Raw genomic sequence first — 23,760 nt, forward strand, 5'->3', positions numbered from 1 at the left:
CAAGGTTGGTTGAATCCACAGATGGGGAACCATGGATACAGAGGGCTGACTGTAAAGTTATATGGGGATTTTCGAGGGGTGTCGGTGCCCCTAACCCCCCAGTGTTGTTCAAGGATCAAGTGTATATCAGGTGATGATAAGTGCTTTGAAGAAAAATATAGTGACAGAGGTGTGTGGGTGTGTGTGCATGTGTGCACTACTTTATATAAGGTGATTAGGTCAAGTCTCTCTGATCAGATGACTGTTATAAGGGATTGTTGAGTTTGTTTTAAAGCACAGTATCGAATTAATTGTAGTCCTTAATTCTTTTTTTTTTTCTTTTGCGGTACGCGGGCCTCTCACTGTTGTGGCCTCTCCCGTTGCGGAGCACAGGCTCGGGACGCGCAGGCTCAGCGGCCATGGCTCACGGGCCCAGCCGCTCCGCGGCATGTGGGATCTTCCCAGACCGGGGCACGAACCCGTGTCCTCTGCATCGGCAGGCGGACTCTCAACCACTGCGCCACCAGGGAAGCCCTGTAGTCCTTAATTCTTGACACCCGGTCTACAGTGTTAAAATAATTAGTTTATAGGTTTTACCACTCCCCTACCTGGGATCCATAAAACTTCACAATAAAATACAAAGTCGTTACCACGGTCTCTAAAACCCTCCATAATCTGCCCCCTGCCTTCCTCACCAATTCATCTGGTGCTGCCCTTCCCCTTTCTCGGTCCACTCCAGCACCAAGGCTGGAGTGAGTGAATGAAGGAATGAAGGAATGAAGTGTGTCAGTTGGATGGTGTATTCCCAAGTGGCCTCTCTGGCAAAAGGGGAAACAAGGCAGCTTAAGGTCAAAGAGCTTGAGCTTTGGTGCTGGACAAACCTGGCTTTGACTCCTGGCTGTGCTGCTTACAAGTTCTGTGACTTTAGGTAGGTCACAAATCCTCAGTTTCCTCATCTGTGAAATGGAGATTATATGATATCTATATTGCAATGAACAATATTATAGGTACAGTTGATAGTTAATGCAAATTGCTTAGCATAATGTGTGGCACATTGTAAGTGCCAAGAATTGGTAGTAGTGTTACCACCATTGTTATTGTTATCATTGCTTTGATACATCAGGCCTCCTCAGTTAACAGATGAGGAAGCAGGCCTCGACAGCGTCAAGCAATGAGCCAGGGAAGGAGGAGAGGTGACCAGCACCCAGGTGTTCACGTATGGAGTGCAAGCCAGTGTGGGCTTCCGAGCTGAGCAGACCTTGGTTCATGTTTTGGGTTTGTCATTTACCACGTTTGAGCTAGTTGCTTTACCTCTCTGAGCCTTGGGTTCTCCATCCTTAAAATGCCTCATGAGATTGTTGGAAGGTGGAGAAATAACATATAAAGGTAGCCCAGAGCTGGGCCACCTATAAGGCGCTCAACAAGCAGCAGTTCTTCCCACCTCAGTGGTGGTGGGCCTTCTTAATCTTCTCTGCTTAACCCAGTGGTTGGTTGGTTGGTTGGTTTTCCCAAAGAGATAAGGGAGACACGGACCCCTTTGAGAATTTGTAACCTGTGGACACCCAAACTCAGAGGGTTCCTAAACCTTTGCTGATAGTGGGGGTGAAAATTTAATAGATCCAGACTTAATCCAATCAATCAATCTCTCCTTCTTCTCCCTCCGTCCTCTATGTTCTTTCTCTTTACTGTCTGACCCTATGTGTGCCAGGCAATTTGCTTTTATTTAGCTCACACTTTTTCTAACAACTTACCTCTAAGGGCCATTCTCAGCAAAGACCACAACCACACTCTCACTTTCTGGAGCTGAGGGCATGGTGTCCCTTAAGTTTCCAAAGCATCAATTTCCTTATCTATAAAATGGATGGTGAGGATTAATGAAGATAACATTGTTGGTTGATAGCACTTTGCCAGGTATGTTCACATGTAATCTCATTAAATCCAAACAATAATTCCGTGAGGTAGACCTTTCATTCAACTCAGTCAATATTGAGTGCCTACTATGTTCTAGGTAGTTTTAGCCACAGTGATGCCTCATGGAGCTCACAGAGGGGACTCACAGAGCTCACAGAGACTATAAAAACATGAACCACTAAATAAGGCAGTTTCAAATTGTAACAGATGTTGTAACAAAACTGAAACAAGGTAAAGAGCTAAGGGACGGGTGGTTAGGTTGCTACCTGGATACAATTTATATAAATTCGTAGTATTAAAGTATATCCTTGATACTTCTTTCTTTCTTTATTATTTATTTTTTTATTTTTATTTTTTGGTACGCGGACCTCTCACCGTTGCGGCCTCTCCCGTTGCGGAGCACAGGCTCCGGACGCGCAGGCTCAGCGGCCATGGCTCATGGGCCCAGCCGCTCCGCGGCATGTGGGATCTTCCCGGACCGGGTCACAAACCCGCGTCCCCTGCATCGGCAGGTGGACTCTCAACCACTGCACCACCAGGGAAGCCCCATACTTCTTTATTTTTATAGTAGCTCCCCGCCCCCACCCCCGTCCCTGCCCCGGTCCCATAAATACAGATTCTCAGTGGACTGCTCTCCATGGGCATTACAGAATGCTTCAGTCTGCCCTATTAAGACAAAGGGCCTCCGGAGGTTTCTAGGCCTGATATCCTTAACTAGTTAGTAGAGAGTTTAACTGAACTTCAAGGCAAGTCTATGAAAGGTGTGGACTTTGACTCTCAGACACCATTGGAGCTGGCAGTCTCTGCTTGCATTACCACATTTGAGGAGGGCAAATCCAGCCTGTGAAACTCATAAAGATGCCATCCCTAAGTAAAATAACCACCAACTGAACATGTTTGAAGTATGTGAAACAAAGATGAATGTAGTCAATTCAGAAAAATAGCCCATTGGGGAAGAGAACAGTGGCTACAGCTGTGCAGAACGAAACTGCCCAGATGGTTTTATATCCTCCTTTACAGCAGAACATAATATTCTTTTTACCAAGGCAATGAATTTTCTCTAATAATTTGTTCTTTAAAAAAAAATACCTGGGCTTCCCTGGTGGCGCAGTGGTTGGGAGTCCGCCTGCCGATGCAGGGGACACGGGTTCGTGCCCTGGTCCGGGAAGATCCCTTGTGCCACGGAGCAGCTGGGCCCATGAGCCATGGCTGCTGGGCCTTCGCGTCCGGAGCCTGTGCATCGCAACGGGAGAGTCCACAACAGTGAGAGGGCCCACACACCGCAAAAAAAAAACAAAAACAAAAACAAAAAAAAAACCTACTGTATGTCAGTTACTTAATATAATGTATTAATAAACTTCACAAGAAATCTATAAAGAAACAATTTCAGCCAGTTTAAGTAACTTGACCACAGCCAACGTTGGCAGAGGTGTCACTGAGCTCCAATCCTGTGTCCTTTAAATGCACCGCCCAACAAACCTCAGATGCCACCCACTTGGTTAGAGAGAGGAGTGGCAGAGCCCAGGCCAGGCGAGGTCCAAGGGGGAAGCCCTTCACCCACCTGTATTCCTCACCCACCTGTATTCCTCACCCAGCACACTGTCCAGCCCACAGAATCCCACTTGACCATTCCATGAAAGGCAAGGGCCCCTTTCTGCTATCAAGGACAAAGTGGTTGGTTTTTTGTTTTGTTTTGTTTTGTTTTTGTTTGTCCCCCCCCCCCCCCTTGTCTTTCAGTGTTTTAAATGACTCTAGTGCCAACCAGCTTGGGATTGCTCTTTTCCAAAATTAAAATGCCTTTAAGTTGTTTTCGTTATAAAAGTGGAACATATTTGTTGCAAAAAGTGTGCATAGCAGAAGAGAGCGAGCCTCCCTGCCCATATTTGTCTCCCAGGATAGCCTTAAACATGCCTTCTGAACATGCTTTGTTGTTGTTTTAAAAGATGAGTCTTTTAAGTCCTCTCACAAGGGGCTGTATAGTGCTAACCCCCTCAGGTTTTCAGATGACACTCTGGGCTGGCCTTAAGTTGAATAATAATTAGTTCAGTTTTCAAGAAACCTTTATGGAATGTCACCTGTGTGCTAGGTGTTGCTGATCCAAGGTGGACAAAACAGCCTCAGACTTTAGAGAGCTCATTCTGTTGTTGAAAATCCTTGCATAAACCAAGGATTAGATAGATGGTGATCCCCCAGTGAACAGAGTATCACTTTAGAACTGGTTAAAAACTTTCTTTTTAATCAGAATGACACATATGACATAATTAACTGATCTGAGACACAGACAAATATTCAAGTGTAAGAGTTCTTTACTTTGCAGGTAACCCTGCCTCAGGCTGGCATAGATGGGGTAGGGATGGGGTGCATACCCCCCAGCAGCATACATTGTTTCTTTTCATTCCCGTTGTTGAGATCTCCCTGGGTAACTTGCACAAAGTGTTCCATGTGGCCTAAGTATATGCCAGGTCAGTTAGTCAGCAATTCTGCATCAGGAATGGGCCCATTTTTCCATTACACCAATGTTACATTTTCAAAATGGAAGGCATTGAAAATGTAAATTTAAAAGCATTTTTTTTTAACATCTTTATTGGGGTATAATTGCTTTACAATGGTGTGTTAGTTTCTGCTTTATAACAAAGTGAATCAGTTATACATATACATATGTTCCCATATCTCTTCCCTCTTGCGTCTCCCTCCCTCCCACCCTCCCTATCCCACCCCTCCAGGCAGTCACAGAGCACCGAGCTGATCTCCCTGTGCTATGCGGCTGCTTCCCACTAGCTATCTACCTTGTTTGTTAGTGTATATATGTCCATGCCTCTCTCTCGCTTTGTCACAGCTCACCCTTCCCCCTCCCCATATCCTCAAGTCTGTTCTCCAGTAGGTCTGTGTCTTTATTCCTGTCTTACCCCTAGGTTCTTCATGACATTTTTTTTTCTTAAATTCCATATATATGTGTTAGCATACGGTATTTGTCTTTCTCTTTCTGACTTACTTCACTCTGTATGACAGACTCTAGGTCTATCCACCTCATTACAAAAAGCATTTGCTGTGCAGGAAAGGGAGATTCTAGGGCCAGGACTAGAAACCAAGTCTCCTCACACCAGTTTGATGTGTTTTCCATTACACCTCATGATTGAGTCTTAGAGCACTGAATGGGTGATTATTAATCTTTATGGACTTTTTATCCAATGCTGATTATATGGACTGGATTGTGCTGGGCAACAGAGATTTAAAGTTGGACGGGTCAGGGAGTTCCCTGGCAGTCCAGTGGTTAAGGCTCAGCACTTTCACTGCGGGGACCTCGGTACCATCCCTGGTCAGGGAACTAAGATTCCACAAGCCACACGGTGCAGCCAAAAAATAAAATAAAGTTGGACAGGCCAGTCACTGCACTTGATAAATAAACAGCTCAGTGAGAAGACAGAAGAATAAATTGACAATTTACACCCTGAAAAGTGTTAGTTGCAGAGGAAAGGGCACCAAGCAGAGGGGGTGGGAACACAGTGCGGGGGGGGGGGGGGGTGGGGGGGTGGGGGGGGGAGGGGGGCTTCTCAATTTACGGAGTGAATGAAAGCTCATTTGAAAAAACAATTTATATTGTTTCTTTTACCTTTCCCAGAGCCAAGACCTGAAGAGCCCCTGGGCTTTCCCACATTGGTTGGGAGGTCAGGCTCAGTACACTGCCAAATTGTTGATGGTGATCAGATTAGTATGTAATCCGATATGATCTAATCAAACAAGATGTAATCAATGCTGGTATTTTAAACCAATTTTCAACTGTTTAGTAGTTTTTCTTTTTTTTTTAGTAGTAATAATACTTTATTAATAGTAAAATTTAGTGCTTCTAGGATGAGGGTAAGGGCCCTCAAGGATGGTGTCTTGGGCTTGTCTGATTGAGGCCCTACTGATTTAGAGGAAACAGCCATTCATTCATTTATTCATTCATTCATTCAAGAAGTATTTATTTGGTACCTCTGTACCAGACACTGTTTTTTGGGGAAAGTGAGACACGGGCTATTACCTCTTGTAGCTAAACTGTTTGAATTTTGACAAATCACTTTCACTCTCTGGGCCTCAAATCCTTGACCTGTTCAGAGATGTGCGGTCACAGTGGACCTGGACTGTTTAGATTCACATTCCAGCTTCACTTCTTTCCTGTTACATGACCACATGCAAGTTAATTTAGTCTCCCTGAGCTTCAGTTTCCTCATCTGTAACATGGGGATAATATGCCTCGTTTCATTGGGTTGTACTGAGAGTGAAACTTAGCTCAACCACTGGGCTTAGTGCCCCCAATCAAGGCTGGTCACTAGCGTCAATCCCTGATTTCCTGAGCCGCAAACCCACCCTGGAACCACACACAGGTGTTATTTGGGGCGTGGCTCACAGCGCAAGGGGGCGGGCTAGGATTTATAAAGGCAAGGTCCGGCGCAGTGGTCTCATCCTGCCTTGGCTGGACACCGGCGTGGTTTTCCAGGCCGTGGCTCTGCACTACGAGGACCAGAAGCGAGGCTGCCCAGCGGCGACCAGTGCGAAGCCGACGCGCTCGGGCCAAGCTGCTCCAGCTCCCGGCGCACGCGGCTCCGGGAGGGCGCAGAGGACCGGACCCCAACAACCACAGGCCGTGGGGGCGGGGCCTGCAGCCGGCCGGCCCCCCCACCCCCCGCGGCCCCTACACCCCACTTCGCCGAGGCCCGGAAGGGACCAGTCGCGCTTCCGTCCCCGCGGGGGAGGCACGGAGGGCGGAGCAGCAGCCAGAGGACGCGACGCGAGCCCAGTTCCGGCGAGGAGGCCGCGCCAGTGACAGCGATGGCGGCGGAGTCGGCGCTCGAAGTTGTGGAGAAGCTGCAGGCGCGCCTGGCCGCGAACCCGGACCCGAAGAAGGTGAGCGAGTGGGCAGCGCGGAGCGGGCCGGGTGTTGGGCGCGGCGCGGCCCCGTAACGGTCGCGGGCCCCGGTGCGGCTCCTTCCCGAGCGGCCGGGGCCGTGGGGGCTCGGACCCGGAGCGCGGCCCCGCCGGTCTGCGGCCTGCGATCGGGAAGTTAGTGGCCCTTGGCCGCTGCCCACGCGGTGGGACCCCGCACGGCGGGCGGCGCGCCTCGGCGGGCCCGGCCTCCCTGCCTCCCGGGCCGGGCGCCCGCGGGCTCCGGGCGGACACCGCGTGTCGGCGGGGCTCCCGGAGCCCTCCCCCGGCGTCCCGGGCCAGCTGTTTCCTGTCGGGAGAGCTCGCCCGGAGTTAACTCCTGCCCGCTCCATTCCTCACCCTGCGAAATGTTTCTGATTTCTTAGTGTCTTTTGATGTTTGTTGGGAGGAGGTGGTTCTGCCTGTGCTTGATGGAGTCTAGGCTCGGTGTGTGGTCCTGCGTCTTTAAGACGTTTTTATTGCTTTGGCTTGATTATTAGAGCGTGGACCTTTTCGCTTTCTCAGTAAATCTCTTTCGAAACAAAATAAACCTCACGTCACCCTAACTAAAAACTTAGGTTGTAAATGGAAAGAAAAAAAAAACAAGACTTAGAAGTTGCAGCTAGATTTCCTTCTGGCCTTGATAGAAAGGTAAGAGCTACCTTTTCTGGCTGCTACGAGTGATGGGCAACCATTTTTAATTGCACTCAGCTAGTTTTTTTCCCCCTTAACTATTCTCTTAAGTTAAATGCGTTCTTCTCTCTCTGCGATTTTTCTTCCATCCAGCTTCTTGCTGTCTGGGAGAGTGTCCCGTGGATGTTAGAATTTTTTTTTTTAATTGAAATACATTGATGAAAACACTCAAGGTGTTTGACATTCTCTGTCAGCATTATAGCTGGAGTGTACAGTGTTGTAAGAGTTGGATCTCTGAACCCCAGAGTGGCTTTTGAAGAGGAAATAATCCAGGGAGGCAGTCGAAATAAAGTGGTGAGGAGATTTGAGTTCTAATTTATTTGCCAGCCATGGATATTAGGGATGTTCCTTGCTAAGCCAGTTTCCTCACCTGCTTCTTCCCAGGACAGAACCAAAAGGCAGAAGTGCTCAGTAGATGTTAATCTCCACTCTTTACAATTTTTCTTGAAGGGCCCCTTTCTCTTCACCTCTTCTTGGCCTGTCATAGGTGAGGTTTTTTTCCCTCCGTTTCTAAAGGCTGCTCAACGCATCTCACTGTCAGACCACTGTTTAACTCTTCTCATGCATACCTAGCTCAAAGATCCACTTCTTCAGGACGACATTTTAGCTTTAAGTCTGTGAAAACCGAAATGCTTTCACTTGATTTGTGTTATATTTTCTATAATGGCTTCAGTACCTAGTGGACAGACACATTTACAAGTTTCTTTTTACAGTAACCCTTTGTGGGCATCTAATAAATGGTCATTATTTCCGAGTACTAGCTTGTTTTCCCAAACACTGTAGGTTTGTGACTGATTTTTTTTAAAACCCTAGAGCAATATGATGTAAATCGCCCCCATCTCCCCAATGTGGTCTTCCATCGGGTTAAAAACAGTGCACTGTGTAGTGTCTACAGTCATTTTCCCACTAGAATTTAAATTTTGAAGTAGCTTTTCCAGTAGTTGATGTGCATGAAATTTCAAATTAAGAAAAGGTTTGTTTGACTTCACATCCTATTTGAACTATTAGTGATTGTGAGAATCTGGGCTTTCTCTTCCCAGATAGAAGCTCACCCTGAGCTTCTGACTTTGCATTATGAAGATCATTTTTGCAAAGGGCACAATAGTTGGCATTCACAAATGAGCTAATGCAGAGGGAAAACTGCAAGCTGGCACACTGGCCTTCTCAACCTTCTGTTAACCCAACAAGCTCCCACAGGTTGTTCTTGAAATTGCAAGATGATTATATGGCAGTACTGAACTTACAACTAAGTCTTGATTTCAAACCATTATTAGCCAAACGGTTGATTCCACACCTGTATTCATAGATTTCCTCGTATTAAACATAGGTGTTTAACTGTAACTCTCTTTTCACTTTAAGCCCATCTATGATCTAGGCTTACTTGGGGAAAAAGGTATCAGGCAAACCAGGGTCACTTGGTTCCTATTATTTAAGTAGAAACAATTTTCATGGCTGGTAAAGTTACCTGTCCTGGGTTACAGTTTGAACGTGGAAACTACGAAGAACACAGTTTGAAGCCAAGCGGAGAAGGAGGGCGACATTATGAACATCTTTAGCTCTTTGTGATGAAGTAGTGTGCAGAGGATAACTGAGATTCTTAAGCGTGGACTGTGCAAATGTTTGACATTTCTCAATGACTTGTTATCAGTTCTTGCAAACTACAACTGGTCCCTAGGTTTGATAACAGCAAGTTTCCACCTACCTGAGGATACCCAAAGTGCTTTATCATTTTAACGCTTTGTTCTTTTTTGAACCTCATTGAAAATAGAGGGGCTCTGAAGCCCTTTTTCTCTTATGTTGGGCTAAATTGGTTTGAATATCTCTAGGGTTTTAGTTTCATCTGCTTTTAAGCCATCCCTCCTAACCCAAAACGAAGCAGAAAGGCAGCGCTTATACTTCCAATTAGTGCTGGGCTTTGAGATGAACACACCTTCAGTGACTTCTGGCCCCATTCTTTTTTTTTTTTTTTTTTTGCGGTACGCGGGCCTCTCACTGTTGTGGCCTCTCCCATTGCGGAGCACAGGCTCCGGACGCGCAGGCTCAGCGGCCATGGCTCACGGGCCCAGCCGCTCCGCGGCATGCGGGATCTTCCCGGACCAGGGCACGAACCCGCATCCACTGCATGGGCAGGCGGACTCTCAACCGCTGCACCACCAGGGAAGCCATGGCCCCATTCTTATATGTGGCCTTTGTAGAGGTCCTGGGACTCTGTCCTGGTGGTGACCTTCTTTCCTCTGTGGACTCTAAACTGCCTGACAACGTAAGACTAAGGAGGGGTTCTTCTGCTTTGTGTCGAGTGTGCTAAGAGGCACATGAACTACTGCTCCATTTCCTTTTCCGGTCTTCTAAGGACAGTGTCTTTACGTTGCTTATTTCTCCTGACTTTGTAGTACATGCTGCGGTAAACACACTTGACCTACTCGCTTGTTAGGCAAGTTACCTAACCTCACTGGGCTCAGTTTTAATATTTGTAAAATGGGGACCATAATATCCATTTTACAGAGTTGGTTAATGAGGATGAAATGAGGTAACGCATGTAAGGACGTAGCATAGTAGCCAGTGCACAGTAAATAGTATATAAATGCCTTCCAGGGAGTGGCATTAGAGGAGACAGCCTGTCTTTAACCTTTCCAATGATTCTAAATTTTCCTTTAAGAAAAGGAATTGGCATTCATCTTTGCACCCACAGCTTTGATGACAAGAAATACACATATACTTTGTCCTGAGTTGGATGGTGGTGGTGATCGAATTCGAAGTGGAGGATAATTTTCACTCAACTATGAAGGTGAAACTCCTTAGATACACCACTTGGCTTCTCATATGTTCCCAGTCAAAACAAGATTATCACATGTGATCCAGTTGCTCTGCCTAGCAACCAGGTTCAGTAATTATGGAAGTAGAATGACCAGAAAAACATACTTGCTACTCCACCTAGTAGCAATATAGCATACTAATTGTAGCCTGGGCTACACATAGGAAAAGAACAGGTCTTGTTATCAGATATTTAAATATAAAGGTAGTCACAGTTAATCTATTTTGAACTACTTGTACTTTTCAGCACTCCTCGAAAGGTAGGTATACTTATATATACATAAATATTTCCTAGAGAATGGCATAGCAGTCATGACTTTGGGTAGAAGTGAAGCAAGTAGGAATTGGCTGGGGAATATCTGGTAGAGGATCAAGGGTAGCCGTTTAAAGAATGGTCAGTTGATGAATGAAATGATTAATAAGAAGCATTTATTGAGCTTGTATAGCATTCCAGGCACTATGGCTAAAGACTGCACATGGTTTGTCTCTCTGAATCCTCACAGCTTGTGAAGTACAGACAGGATCCAGTTCCTGTTTTGCAGATGAAGTAACTGAGGTTCAGAGAGGTTAGTGACTTGCACAAGATCACCCCACAAGGAAGTGGCAGCGCCAAGCTGAAGCCTGTCTCTGACTCTGGAACTCTGTCTTAACAGCTCTGCTATCTGATTTTGAGCTAGCTCAAGAGAATACAGAAAAGAATGTGACCAAACCCAGATTGCTTCTCTAATCTACCCAGACATTTTGTGTTCACCATTTGCAGCGGCAGAGCTCTGATTCTAGCAACTTGAAATTGGTGTTGGCTTCCCACTTACATCGAAAAAACCCAGTTCTGTTAAACACACTTTTTCTGGAAACATGATACCCTTTTTCTGTAGAGACCTCTTCTCCTTTTTACTTTCCTCTATGCCGGGTGCACGAGTAATTTCCTAAAATTGGCTCCTTTCTCAGAAAGTGTCTCTCAAAACTGGGCAGAAAGATAGTTGTTGATTACGTTTCTTAGAGCTGGTAGGTTTGATTCTCTTCTCTAAGTTTGATTTCCCCTTGGTGTGGCATAGTGGCTGAAAGCGCGCAACCTAAAGCCGCAGACCTAAGCGAGTCCTGCCCTGCTTGCGTCCTGGGGCAAGTACCTTCACTTTTCGAGTCTGTTTTCACACTTGTAAAATAAGGATAACAGCCATGCTCTATACTACAGAGCAGTGTAAGTACTTAACCACTGGATAGTATTCTTATTTGTTCCAGTGAATGATTATGATTTTATAGAAATTAATGTTTATTTTATTCTCTGCAGCTATTGAAATATCTGAAGAAACTCTCCACCTTGCCTATTACAGTAGACATTCTTGCGGTAAGAACTGTGTAATTTTAGACGTTATATAGCTATATCCCCTCCCCTTCCCGACCAGAGGGATTGTACAGTAAGAGCATGGGCTTTAGAAGTGAAAGAATCCAGACACAAGGCCACATGTTGTATGGTTTTATTTATATGAAATGTCCAGAATAGGCAAATCCATAGATAGAATGTTAGATTAGTGATTGCCAGGGGTGGGGGGAATTGGGAGGAACAGGGTTTCTTTTTAGGGTGATGAAAATGTTCTGGAATTAGTGGTGATGGTTGTGTAGTATTGTGAGTATTCTGGAAACCACTGAACTGTACACTTTAAAATGGTTAAAATAGTGAATTTTATCTCAGATTTTTTTCTAAAAATTAAAAGAACATTGGCATCTAGTCCTGGATTCAAATCCAAGTTTGTGACTTTAGGCTGTTCCTTCTTTGTAAAATGGGGCAGGTCCTAACCTCACAGAGTTATCATATGATAAATATTAATTCAGACACTGTATGCAGTGCTCTTAGCTCAGTGCCTAACACCTGCCATGATCACTCTTGTTATTATTGCTACAGTTCTAGAAGTGTTTTAATTTAGTGTTTTCCTCTTCTGAATCTGGTGCACTTTGCTACTGTGTATCACTGGAGGTTTGGGGCACAGACACAAAGTAAGTTTGTACTGAGACTTGCAAGGTATGTTTTTGGAAGGAAGTATTGGTTTGTTGAAAAGTAGGAGGTCTTATTTCTTTAGAAGATTGTGAGCCTAGTTCTACAACCCTCTAACAATTCCTTTGTCAATTTTGTAGGAGACCGGGGTTGGGAAAACGGTAAATAGCTTGCGAAAACATGAGCATGTCGGAAGCTTTGCCAAGGACCTAGTGGCCCAGTGGAAGAAGCTGGTTCCTGTGGAACGGTAAGAAAAGTTCCTCAGTTCTGCCTCAATTATAAGAAATAATCCATGATCATTATAGAATACTAGAAAACATTTAAAAATAGAAATAAGAATAAAAATTTCTTAATTCAACCATCCAAAGATAAGCATTATCGACGTTTTGGAATGTTTCTTTCTAACCTGTTCTTAAAAGGCATTTTTATGTAGTTGTGAATAAACTGATGTAAATGACAGCTCTTTTTTAATGTAACAAGTTAAATATTTCCCTGTGTTGAAAAGCTTTTTAAGTATTTTCACTTCCCAAGATGTTTGATCTTCTTTGTGTCCTGTAGTTAAACTCGTCATTTTCCACTTATTGAATATTTGGGCTTTCCCAGTTTTAAACCTTAGCTGAGTATCTTTGAGCAGAACCCATTTACCTTCTCCCCAAGACCTTGTTTCTAACTCCAAACTCTTCATCTCTTTCGTGAGTTCAGGTCCTGTGATGTTGTCCTCTGAACAAGGATTACCCTGAGATTTATGTCTGCTTCATCTGCTTTTTCTTTTATTTTAGAAACACTGAGCCTGATGAACAGGACTTTGAGAAGAGCAATTCTCGAAAGCGCCCCAGGGATGCCCTTAAGGAGGGGGAGGGGGAGGGGGACTACCCAGGCAGCTGGAGAGCCTCCGGCAGCCAGTCGTGCAGTCCTGATAACAGGCAGAAGAAACACAGAAAACTCCCGGAGCTTGACCGGCCTCACAAAGTATCTCACAGTCATGAGAGGAGAGACGAGAGAAAGAGGTACCACAGAGCTTCTCCAGTTTACTCTTCAGACCACGAATCTTCGGACTACGGCCATGTTCAGTCCCCACTGTCATCCGCCAGCCCTCATCAGATGTCTGTGGACCATTACAGATCCCTGGAGGAGGACCACGAGCCCTTTGTTTCACACCAGAAGCCTGGCAAAGGCCACAGTAATGCCTTTCAGGACAGACTGGGGGTCAGTCAAGAACGACACCTGGGTGAAGCCCAGGGGAAAGAGGTCGTGAGTCAGAGCAAGGAGCACAGATCTTCCCATAAAGAAAAACGTCCGGTGAATTCCAAAGGAGATGAGAAGTCGTCTTTGAGCAGAGAAAAATCACACAAGGCCATCTCCAAAGAGGAAAACCGGCGGAGGCCACCCTCAGGGGACAGTACAAAGGAGAAAGCGCCCTCTAGTGGTGTCAAGAAAGAGAAGGAAAAAGAGGGCAGCACCAAGAAGCTTTTACCCCCCTTGGAGGTGGCATCAGACAACCACCTTAAAAAGCCAAAATACAGAGACCCAGAGAAAACCAAATCAGACAAAAACAAGCAGAGTCTAGAAAGCTTAGACACAGGCAAGGGGGCAGGAGACCTGTTGCCCAAGGCAAAAGAGAAGGTTTCTAACAACCTAAAGGCTCAAGAAGGAAAAGTAAAACCTTCTCATTTAGATAGAAAGTCTGTGGGCTCCTTCCTTAAAGCTGAGGAGGCAGACATGGATGATGAATTCGAGCAGCCCACCATGTCTTTTGAGTCATACCTCAGCTATGACCAGCCCCGGAAGAAAAAGAAAAAGATCGTGAAAACTTCAACCACGACTCCTGGAGAAAAAGGATTAAAAAAAAATGATTCAAAAAGCACTAGTAAAAACTTGGACTCAGTTCAGAAACTACCTAAGGTGAACGAAAACAAGTCAGAGAAGCTTCAGCCAGCTGGATCCCATTCAGCCAAGCTGAAAAAGGTAAAGGTAAGCCCTGTGGCCCCTCCCAGCCAGAGCGCCTGGGCTGGCAGAGCTCCCGGGACGACCCCACTGCTGTCTGGGCTGGCTTTCCCGTGGCCTGTTGAATTTCAGTGTGAAGTAATTTCCTCCCGGCCTGTCTGGCCACCAGGGTCAGTAGAACCCAAGAAAAGTATTTTCTGAGGCATCCCATTGTGCTGGGCCCATCTCTCCGTATCTCCTGACTTAGGTGGTGTCAGGCACAGCTGCCGCCCCTCCTGCAGGCTGGATGTGCCTGTGAAGTTATCTGCCACGTCAACACTGCTGGGCGTCGACTGTGGGAAAGAGCTGTGCTTGTAGAAAGAGGCTCTCCAGTCACTGGTCTCTTCTCTGCAGGTCCCCAGCGATGTGCTGCCAGTGTTACCAGACCTTCCATTACCTGTGATACAGGCCAATTACCGCCCACTTCCTTCCCTTGAATTGATATCTGCCTTCCAACCAAAGCGAAAAGGTAATTTTCTTTGTCTTTTTTTCTTTTTTTAATGGAGAAAATGGTTTTAAAAATTCATTCATGCTCTGTCATCAGATTTTGGTGCATTTCCTAAGAGCACAGGTTCTGGAGTTGGATGGCTTGGGTTTGAATCCCAGCTCTGGCTTTTACTACAAGTTACATGAACTTGGGTACAACTTAATTTCCTTGGACTTCAGTTTCATATTCTGTGAATGGGAGTAATAATGGTATCTGCCTATGAGGTGGATTGAAAGTGATAATGCTGGTAAAGCTCTGAGCTCTGGGTTTTTACACATAGTGTTTGCTAAATCTTAGCTGCTGCTATTACTCTGTACATTCCATAGGGGCTTAAAAAAAAGGCTAGGGACTTCCCTGGTGGTGCAGTGGTTAAGAATCCGCCTGCCAATGCAGGGGTCACAGGTTCGATCCCTGGTCCGGGAAGATCCCACATGCCGCGGAGCAACTAAGCCCGTGTGCCACAACTACTGAAACCCCTGTGCCTAGAGCCCATGCTCTGCAACACGAGAAGCCACTGAAATGAGAAGCCTGCGCACCACAACAAAGAGTAGCCCCCACTTGCTGCAACTAGAGAAAGCCCCCGCGCAGCAACAGAGGCCCAAACGCAGCCAAAAAATAAATAAATAAATAAAGGCTAGTTTTAATAGCAAAAGAATTAGATGCTACATAGGTGTCCCTTAGCAAGAGACTAACAGATGGATCATGGTTCATCCACACAGTGGCATCCTATGCAGCCGTTGAAAAAAAGAAGTAGAAAATCTATGTACTGATGTGATTTCTAAAATGTAAATGACAGAATGGTTATAGTATGTTATTGATTGGTTAAAAAGGAATAAAATAAATATTAGTTTATTTTTGCATAGACTCTCTGGAAGGACACAAGAAACTGGTAGCACTGGTTGTCTTTGAGAAAGGAAACTGGGAGGCTGGGGAATGGGGTGGAAGGAGAGTTTTCACTGTATTGCTCAGTGCCTTTTATAACTTACACTCCTGTTTTTCTTGCCCTACAGCACTCTCCTCATCCCAGGAAGAGGAAGAAGCTGGATTCACCGGACGAAGAATGAATTCCAAGATGCAGGTCTATTCTGGTTCCAAGTGTGCCTATCTCCCCAAAATGATGACCTTGCACGAGCAGTGCATCCGGGTGCTTAAAAACAACATTGACTGTAAGTCACATGCTTCTCTCTTGCTCTTCAGCACGCTGTTGTGGCACTGGGACACCGGGTGACTTGGCCGCTACTCAGTGCTTTTCCCCTTTGATTCTCTGCAGCAATCTTTGAAGTGGGAGGCGTCCCATATTCTCTCCTTGAACCTGTTTTGGAGAGGTGTACACCTGATCAGTTATATCGCATAGAGGAGTACAATCACGTGAGTATCCTGTTTGGATGGGAAGAGGGCAGTGTGCTGGCTTGCATCTCCAGAAGTAGCTTTGTCTCTGAATCTGCCACGATGATGGGCAGGTGGTGGTCGGATCACTTTTCTGGGTTTGTCTATGGGCCTTTAAACAGGCAGGTTTTTAGCACCTGCTTGTGGCATCTTAAGTAGGCCTTTTGGGCTAGAATCAAGATGGGATTGAAAGGTGGGAGAGGGGGACCATTTCCCACACCTCCCTTGAGCTTGCCTAGTTACAGAGGTCAAAGGAGAATTCTAGCAGCACAACCCTTGGGATCCAGGGCAGGGACAGAGCTATGTGTTGACACTCAGGTGTCTGGTGAATATAAGATTGGCTGGGTGCCTCCTAGAGACAAACAGATCTATCCCCAAATCCTCCTAATGCTGGAGATGCTCATCTGATTGCATTAGCTGTCTCTAATTCAAAGGATCTATGACATATCCTTCTTAAGTGGCCCCTGGCCATTGCAGTTCAGTGTAGTGATGGGGAAATGCCTGGATTTGACTTCATCCCAGTTCCTACCCTGTACTGATTTTCTAAAGGAAAAGACTGATCTTAAACTAATTTTTGTGTTGTCTTCTCTCCTAGCCCCACAACCCCCAAAAGCAGCTATTATAGTGCCTCACACTTAACTTTTTTTTTTTTTTTTTTTGCGGTACGCGGGCCTCTCACTGTTGTGGCCTCTCCTGTTGCGGAGCACAGGCTCCGGACACGCAGGCTCAGCGGCCATTGGCTCACAGGCCCAGCCGCTCCGCGGCATGTGGGATCTTCCCAGACCGGAGCACGAACCCGTGTCCCCTGCATCGGCAGGCGGGCTCCCAACCACTGCGCCACCAGGGAAGCCCACAATTAACATTTTTTAATTCAGTGATTAGGGTTACTTTCCTAGAACTGTGGTATTTTAATATATTACCACTACTAAGAGGACCAAAATATCATTAGGAAGCTGGTCCCCCTGGGTGATTAAGGATGGAAAAGAGATGTGTAAGAGTACTTGCATGTAAATGATGTCCTGGTTCTGATTTTAGGTATTAATTGAAGAAACGGATCAATTATGGAAAGTTCATTGTCACCGAGACTTTAAGGATGAAAGGCCAGAGGAGTATGAGTCGTGGCGGGAGATGTACCTGCGGCTTCAGGATGCGCGAGAGCAGCGGCTGCGACTCCTCACAAAGAATATCCGATCTGCGCACGCCAATAAGCCCAAAGGTAGGTAAGGGGGCAGCGTGGGTCTGGCAGAATAATGAGCCCTGGGCTCTGGTCAACAGCAGGGCCGTGGTGGGCTCAGCTACGGTATCATCTCTGGCCCCCACATCTCTCCTGCATTTGCAGAAGAGGGCAAAGGGTGAGGTGTTTCTTCTGCCACTATGCATGCTACCCTACAGAGGGGTTTCCAGGGTTGATAATCCCCTACCTTTAGCATCTCAGCTCAAGAAGGCAGGTATTAATCTCCATTTCTCCGCAGGCCGACAAGCAAAAATGGCGTTTGTCAACTCTGTGGCCAAGCCACCTCGTGATGTTCGGAGGAGGCAGGAGAAGTTTGGAACAGGAGGTGCAGCTGTGCCTGAGAAAATCAGGTAAGATCTCTGTCCCCTGTGGTTTCTGCCTGCTCAGAGCGAGAGCCCAAGAGCTTATCTTTCAGCCCTGAGAGGCAGCCCAGGGGCAAGAGCGACTCATTTTGGGGGTGAAAGCGTGGCAGTGCAGAGTGGGTTCTGCAGGCTGACCTTGACCATCCTGGGCACTTGACCTCCCTGAACCTCAGTGTCCTTGACTGCACTGTGGGCGGGATAATGATTCCTTCCCTTAGGTGGGGTCGGAGGTGGGGTGGTGGTCAACACTAAACGGAGAACAGGGCCTGGCTTCTGGGACACATCCCCTAAGGCTTTCCCTTGCCCCATTTAAACAAAAAACATATTACTGTGATGACTAAATTATCTAAGTACGTTAGCATTGTCAAAATACAGATTTACACCTAAACAGTGAAAAGTTAGTTGAGATTATCATTCATTCTGAAGGCCTACCACAGTCACTTCCGAGCCATCACCAGAATCTAGGGTACTAGGTCCACTGGTCAAAGCCACAGAACTGAGTCCTCAGAGCAGCCAGCTTCAGGCTGTTGGTGCCGGGGGCAGATCTCTCCTGCTCTTGACTAGCGGCTTTGCTCTGTGTCGCAGGATCAAGCCGGCGCCGTACCTCTCAGGAAGCAGCCGCTTGGGCAGTGGCGGCAGCAACAGCTTTAACGCCAGCCCCGAGGAGCCAGCCTACGACGGCCCGAGTACCAGCAGTGCGCACTCGGCACCCGTGGTCAGCAGCACTGTTTCCTGTGATCCTAGGAAACCGACTGTGAAGAGTAGGTAACTTGGAGCTCCTGCTCAGCTATTTCAAAACTAGTATTTGAACCCCTCTAATGTGATTACTGCTGCATCACACTTTGTGTGTTAGATGTAGCGTATGTGATGCCTTGCACACAGCTGGTCTAAATGTCGGGGCCTCCTTCCCCTGCTTTGTTCGTAGCGCATATTTCACGTGTCATTTAAATTATGATCGTAGTGAATATTCATTTTGGTACTCTGCTTTCTTTTTCTTTTATTTTTTTCAACCTAAATGTAAACCTGTTTCTCCAGGCAATAACATGGAGTTTCCAACTGTTATTATTAACAGCTAAATAATTTTATTGAAGTTTTATAACCTTATAACCCCACCTTCCAAGTATTTTTTTTATATCTAGTTGGGTCTCTTTCGTATTTTACTAACTTTACTACTGTAGACTATCCCCAATATTCCACAGCGGTGTCCTAACTTAAGAAAAGCATTATTCTGTATTTACTTCAGGGCCCACAGGAGGGTGGGAGTCCTGACTTGCACTTTGGCTCGGTTCAGGTTAACCAGGCTACAGGGCAGGCTAGTCGTTCTTAGGTGGTGTGTGCATTTAGCTCATCTCAGACCTGTTGCTACACTGGACAGACAGGTGCGGGAGGGGGTGCTTCTGGCTGGTTTGGATATTGGTGAGGCAGAGTTAAATTGTGGCTCAGAACGGCCTTCAGAGTCTGGCAAGGCTGGAACTCCAGTTCTGCCACTTACCGTACAGGGTCCAGCCTGAGTCTTGGTGAAGTTGTGAGAATTAGAGGGGGTGATTGTCAGGGGCCTGGCAGGTGCTGGCGAAGTGTTACCTTTGGGCTGCTGCTTTTCTATGGGGTTGGCAGATAACTGCTACTTGTATCCATTTGTCTGGCTGTGTACAGCCAAGAGTAACAAGGCTTTGTTTGATTGTAAACCGCTGGTGTCCACACTGCCGTGGATCTGAAACAACTGCCTTATTTCTCTTTTCACAGAAATTGCCCCAATGATGGCCAAGACGATTAAAGCGTTCAAGAACAGATTCTCCCGACGATAAACTGAGGACTTAGCTTGGAAATGAAATTTGCGGGGAGGAATACGAGGACAGGGTGGGGGGGTTGGGGAATGGAACTTCCAGAGAAGACCAGGATCTTTCGCTTCGTGGAGGCTTTTCGTCTCCGAGTCCTGCACAGTCAGCAGGCGTCGTGCCTGTGCCTGTGTCCGCAGCTGCCGCCTCCCTGCCTGGCGAGCACTTCCGAGTTCTGAAGATGTGAAGCCTCACGCTCACTGAGGATTTTAAGGTCAATTGTACCTTTGTTGCTAATTACCTTCTTTGTAAACTATAAGACATAGTTTTAATTAATAAATATTGCCCCCAGATTGTATTTATATTACCCCCAGGTTTTTTTTTGTTTTTTTGGGTTTTTTTTTTGTTTTTTTCCGGTCCTCTACCACACACTTAGCCTTTTATTTTTAGCGTTCTTTGTTAGACAAAAGCCTATTGAAAGCCTTTCCCCTGTCCCAGTTCATCTCTCCTGAGCAGACTTTGGCCCATAGAGAGGACTGGGTGTCCCCAGAACCTGTGTGGCACGTGCTGCACGTAGAGCGAGGAAAGGGTCCTGGGCTGCCTGTCCTGGAGGGGGAGCCCCGGTGTGGTGACAGGAAGCGTTCAGGTCGGACACCCCCCACCTCTGAGACCCTCAATTGCTTTGAGGTCCTGTGCAGGTGCATCTCTTTCCTACTCATTCAGGGAATTATTTATTAAGGGAAGTTCTAGAGTCTTTCCCCCCATTCTTTTTGCCAGGTCCCACTGTTTTTGAGGCTCACGAGAGGGCACAGAACTCCAGTATTTTTACAATTTCCAGTTTCTAATTCAAAGCTTTAGGTTTTTTTTCCTCCCCTGTTTTTCCTCCTCCCCACTGGCATGGGCAAGACCCAACCACATGGCAGGGCTTTCTGTAGGCCCCTGAATACAACTTTAGAGTTTTAAAATCCAGCACTGTAATCTCCTAGTCCCTGTGAATTGCTACTAGAAGTGAATGGTTTTAAAAGGTAATGCTGTGTTGGAAATTGGTTTTGTTTTTGCCTTTCTTTAAAAGGTAAGATCATGTGATTGAAAGAGCACAACAATTTGCTATGTTTTGCAGAGAACTTAGCAGCTTGAAACTCTCTACTTTTTGAATCTTTAAACCAGAACTTGGAGGTAAGGGCCAGTTTAAGGAAAGGGTTTGAGCTGTAGCATCAGGATGGGGGAGCCACAAGGGCATCCACCAGTCTTGGGAAGGGAGTATCTCACTTTCGAGTTGACATAGGGGGAGAAATCAGAACTAGGAGGACAGTGTCAGTGTCCTTCTTGGCCGTTGAAGGACACTCATCTAGTAGGAACCCACTTGGTTGTGACCCAGGTAGAAGTAGATACTATAAATTGGAGAAGCCCATCCCTAAGAAACCTGAGAAGCAGATTGAGGGCGTGGTTAGTGTGATAGCCCATGGAGCTTGGCAGTTACCAGTCCCTTTGACAAGCTCACTCAAAGCCCAGAATATGGAGCCCGCTGTTTTTAACCATCCTGGAGACCTCAGTTAGGCTAACTCTGAAGACTGCAGAGCGATGCAGCAAGAAGTCTGTGCAGCAGAAGCATTGTGTCAGTGTGCGTTGCTGTGCAGGGTACCTGAGGGACACAAGTATTGCTGTGTTTTAATTTGCTGTATTTTTGAATTGGGTAAAGCGTTCTTTCTCTTGATTGTTTGTATTACCATTCCACCAGTCCCCCGGCCTGCTCCCCAAATGTGATATTAGAAAGCCTCTTATCTAAAACCAAATGAGCGTCTGGGTCAGGTGCCAGACACCTGTTGCCTAGAATAGCTTCCTCTAGGTGTCCACGCCTTGAATTTGTCTCTTACCTGTGTGTTCAAGTCTTTACCATTGAAACCAGTTTTTCATATTTGATACAGTTGTGTATGATTTAATTTCCTTTATTAGGAGTCTTTGGGCAGGGAGGGAAGAAAAGACACATCCCAACATCACTGTCCATCTTTGGATCACCCCTGTTTGCATAGAGCCAGATCTTTCCCTCTCCCCCTCCAAGACTGTCTGCATCAGGGATGTGACTTGGTGAGAAGAGGGAAGAGGAAAAACTGAGTTTCTAAGCTACCGCCTCTCCTGGGTTATTGAAATGCCTGCAGAGCAGACACAGGATGATGTTGAACCTTTGGTCTCATTTGTGAAAACTTGTGCAATTTTTTTTTTCTGTGCTACACTACATACAAATCACCGAACTGCAAATGAACTTAACCTTTGTGATCCTTGGTGTAATGAGCAGTTTCTTTGGGGCTTTTCCTTTCTTTCCGGGAAGTGGGAGGGAAAGGAGCAAGGTATTATCTTGCTCTTCATTTGTATTTTGGTCCCAAAATGTAAATACAATTTTCTATGTTACTTTTTTGTGGTAACTACCAAGATGAATATTTTAATTAGATAAGTTATATGAAAAGGAAGGAAAATTCCATGTCTAAATTAAAAAAAAAACAAAAACACCATATACTGTTGTCTTTCTTCCTTTCTCCCTTATTGTGTCAGAGAATGGAAGTCGGTCACAATGTCTGGTTTCTGGGCTGTGAGGCAGACATCTTAATCCCTGGGCTGGGCCATAAAGGATGCTGGATTTCTGTCTGTACTGTAGCACCGCAGGTCTGGGAAAAGGGGACTCAAAGGGAGAGAACCCTATGAGCAAAGCAAGGAAACTCAGATGAAAATGAGCACTTGGTGGGGACCATGCACTGTCCCTTACTGCACTTGGAACCCTGGGACTGACCTGTTACCCCCTTTTACAGTTAGAAGCTGAGGCTCTGAGGGGTGAAATGACAGCCAAAGCCATATAGCTAGTAAGTGGCAAAGGAAAGGATTTCAAACCCAGATTCTCTGACAGCAAAGTGTGTGCCACTCTACTTTTCAGTCACTTCCAGCGGGTGTGGAGGACCCAGATAGGTCTCCTCAGTCTTACATTGGCTTCCTAATGAGAGCACAGTGAGCACACAGGCAGAAAGGTCGTGGCAGCAAGGGCTTAATAAGAACCTGCTGTGTTGGCCCTGGCTGAGCTGTCAGAGTTGCAGCATTCGTGGGTGGAGCCAAGGGCTTGGTTTCAGCCCCTACATCCATCAAGAGCCTTGGTTCTCACATCAAACCTCAACATCGCATGGCAACACGGTTTTATGATGATCCCTTCTCTCCTAAAGAGGGTATTCTTGGTGTATGGTCTGGACTGACTTTTCCCAATTCTTTACTGGATCTAATTCTCACTGTTCCAAATTACTATGCATTGAAGTTAATGATGGAATGTGGTATCCGATGGATGATTTTACCCGGTGTCTGTAAGTTAGCCCTTTGTCCCTTATTCATTAATTCAACATTTGCTGAGCCAGGACCTGTATTAGACCCTGGGATATAGAGTAACATGCCGTCAAGTCTGGCGCTCGTGGTCAGGTAAGAGTAACTGAGCTCACTGGTTATATACCTACCATGTTCCAGGAACCATGGTCTCATATACATACATTATCTCGATTATCACAACGGTACTACTATAAGGTAGGTTGTCACGGCCCCCATTTAAAAACTGAGAAAACTGAAGCACAGGGAAATTAAGAACTTGCCCAAGGTCACACAGTGGTGACCAATGGTGCTGCATGCTTTTGGTCTGACTCCCAAGCACATGTTCTCAGTCACATTTCCCATCTCACACGCAAACACATACCCAACGTTAGGCTTCTGGAACAAAGCCAACCTCCAATGCAGAAAGATGCCCAGGCCAAGACCCTAATCATTTCTAGGAATGACTTCTCTGTGCTTCGTGTAACCGATGTCCAGAAGAATCCTCTACCTGGCTCATCACCTTAACAGATGCCCCTCTCACAGGGTTTCTCCACTAAGGTTCCACATCCACTTGAGTGTCTCCCTGGTGATTTGGCTAACCTGATTATTTGGTGACACAGGCAGTTTGTCCTCACAGGCCCGCATACTTCTGTGATGCCTACTGTCTCAACTCTTTTCAGAAACGTCTGAGGAAAGTTCAAGCCATCAAAGTTTTTTGTTTTTTTGTTTTTTTTTTTTTCCATCAAAGTTTTATATACCTATACCCATGTTTCGCAAGCAGAGAATCTCGGCTTGGGGCCCCAGAATGTGCATTTAAAAAAAAAAAAAGAATCCAAGCAATTCTTCTTATAACGCACATTAAAGTTTGAGAGCTGCTCCAGAGAATTCTCCACAAGTAGTGTAAAAGCTTT

General features: G+C 46.0%; 1 protein-coding gene across 2 annotated transcripts; it reads left to right on the forward strand.

Annotated features, from left to right (window-relative positions):
• The first annotated feature begins 6,615 nt into the window (after positions 1-6,615).
• ELOA (elongin A) lies at positions 6,616-22,020 on the forward strand. Of its 2 annotated transcripts, none has more exons than XM_067723889.1 (11): positions 6,616-6,774; positions 11,585-11,641; positions 12,427-12,533; positions 13,066-14,257; positions 14,624-14,738; positions 15,767-15,922; positions 16,027-16,124; positions 17,178-17,358; positions 17,615-17,726; positions 18,324-18,499; positions 19,482-22,020. In XM_067723889.1, the coding sequence occupies exons 1-11, from the start codon at positions 6,700-6,702 to the stop codon at positions 19,541-19,543; spliced, it is 2,331 nt and encodes a 776-aa protein (XP_067579990.1). In that variant the 5' UTR covers positions 6,616-6,699; the 3' UTR covers positions 19,544-22,020. The 2 variants fall into 2 exon arrangements, with proteins under 2 accessions (XP_067579990.1, XP_067579997.1); XM_067723896.1 differs by having other exon boundaries at positions 13,066-14,251.
• The last annotated feature ends 1,740 nt before the right edge of the window (positions 22,021-23,760 follow it).

The sequence above is a fragment of the Pseudorca crassidens genome, chromosome 2 (assembly GCF_039906515.1).
Source record: "Pseudorca crassidens isolate mPseCra1 chromosome 2, mPseCra1.hap1, whole genome shotgun sequence".
NCBI lineage: Eukaryota > Metazoa > Chordata > Mammalia > Artiodactyla > Delphinidae > Pseudorca > Pseudorca crassidens.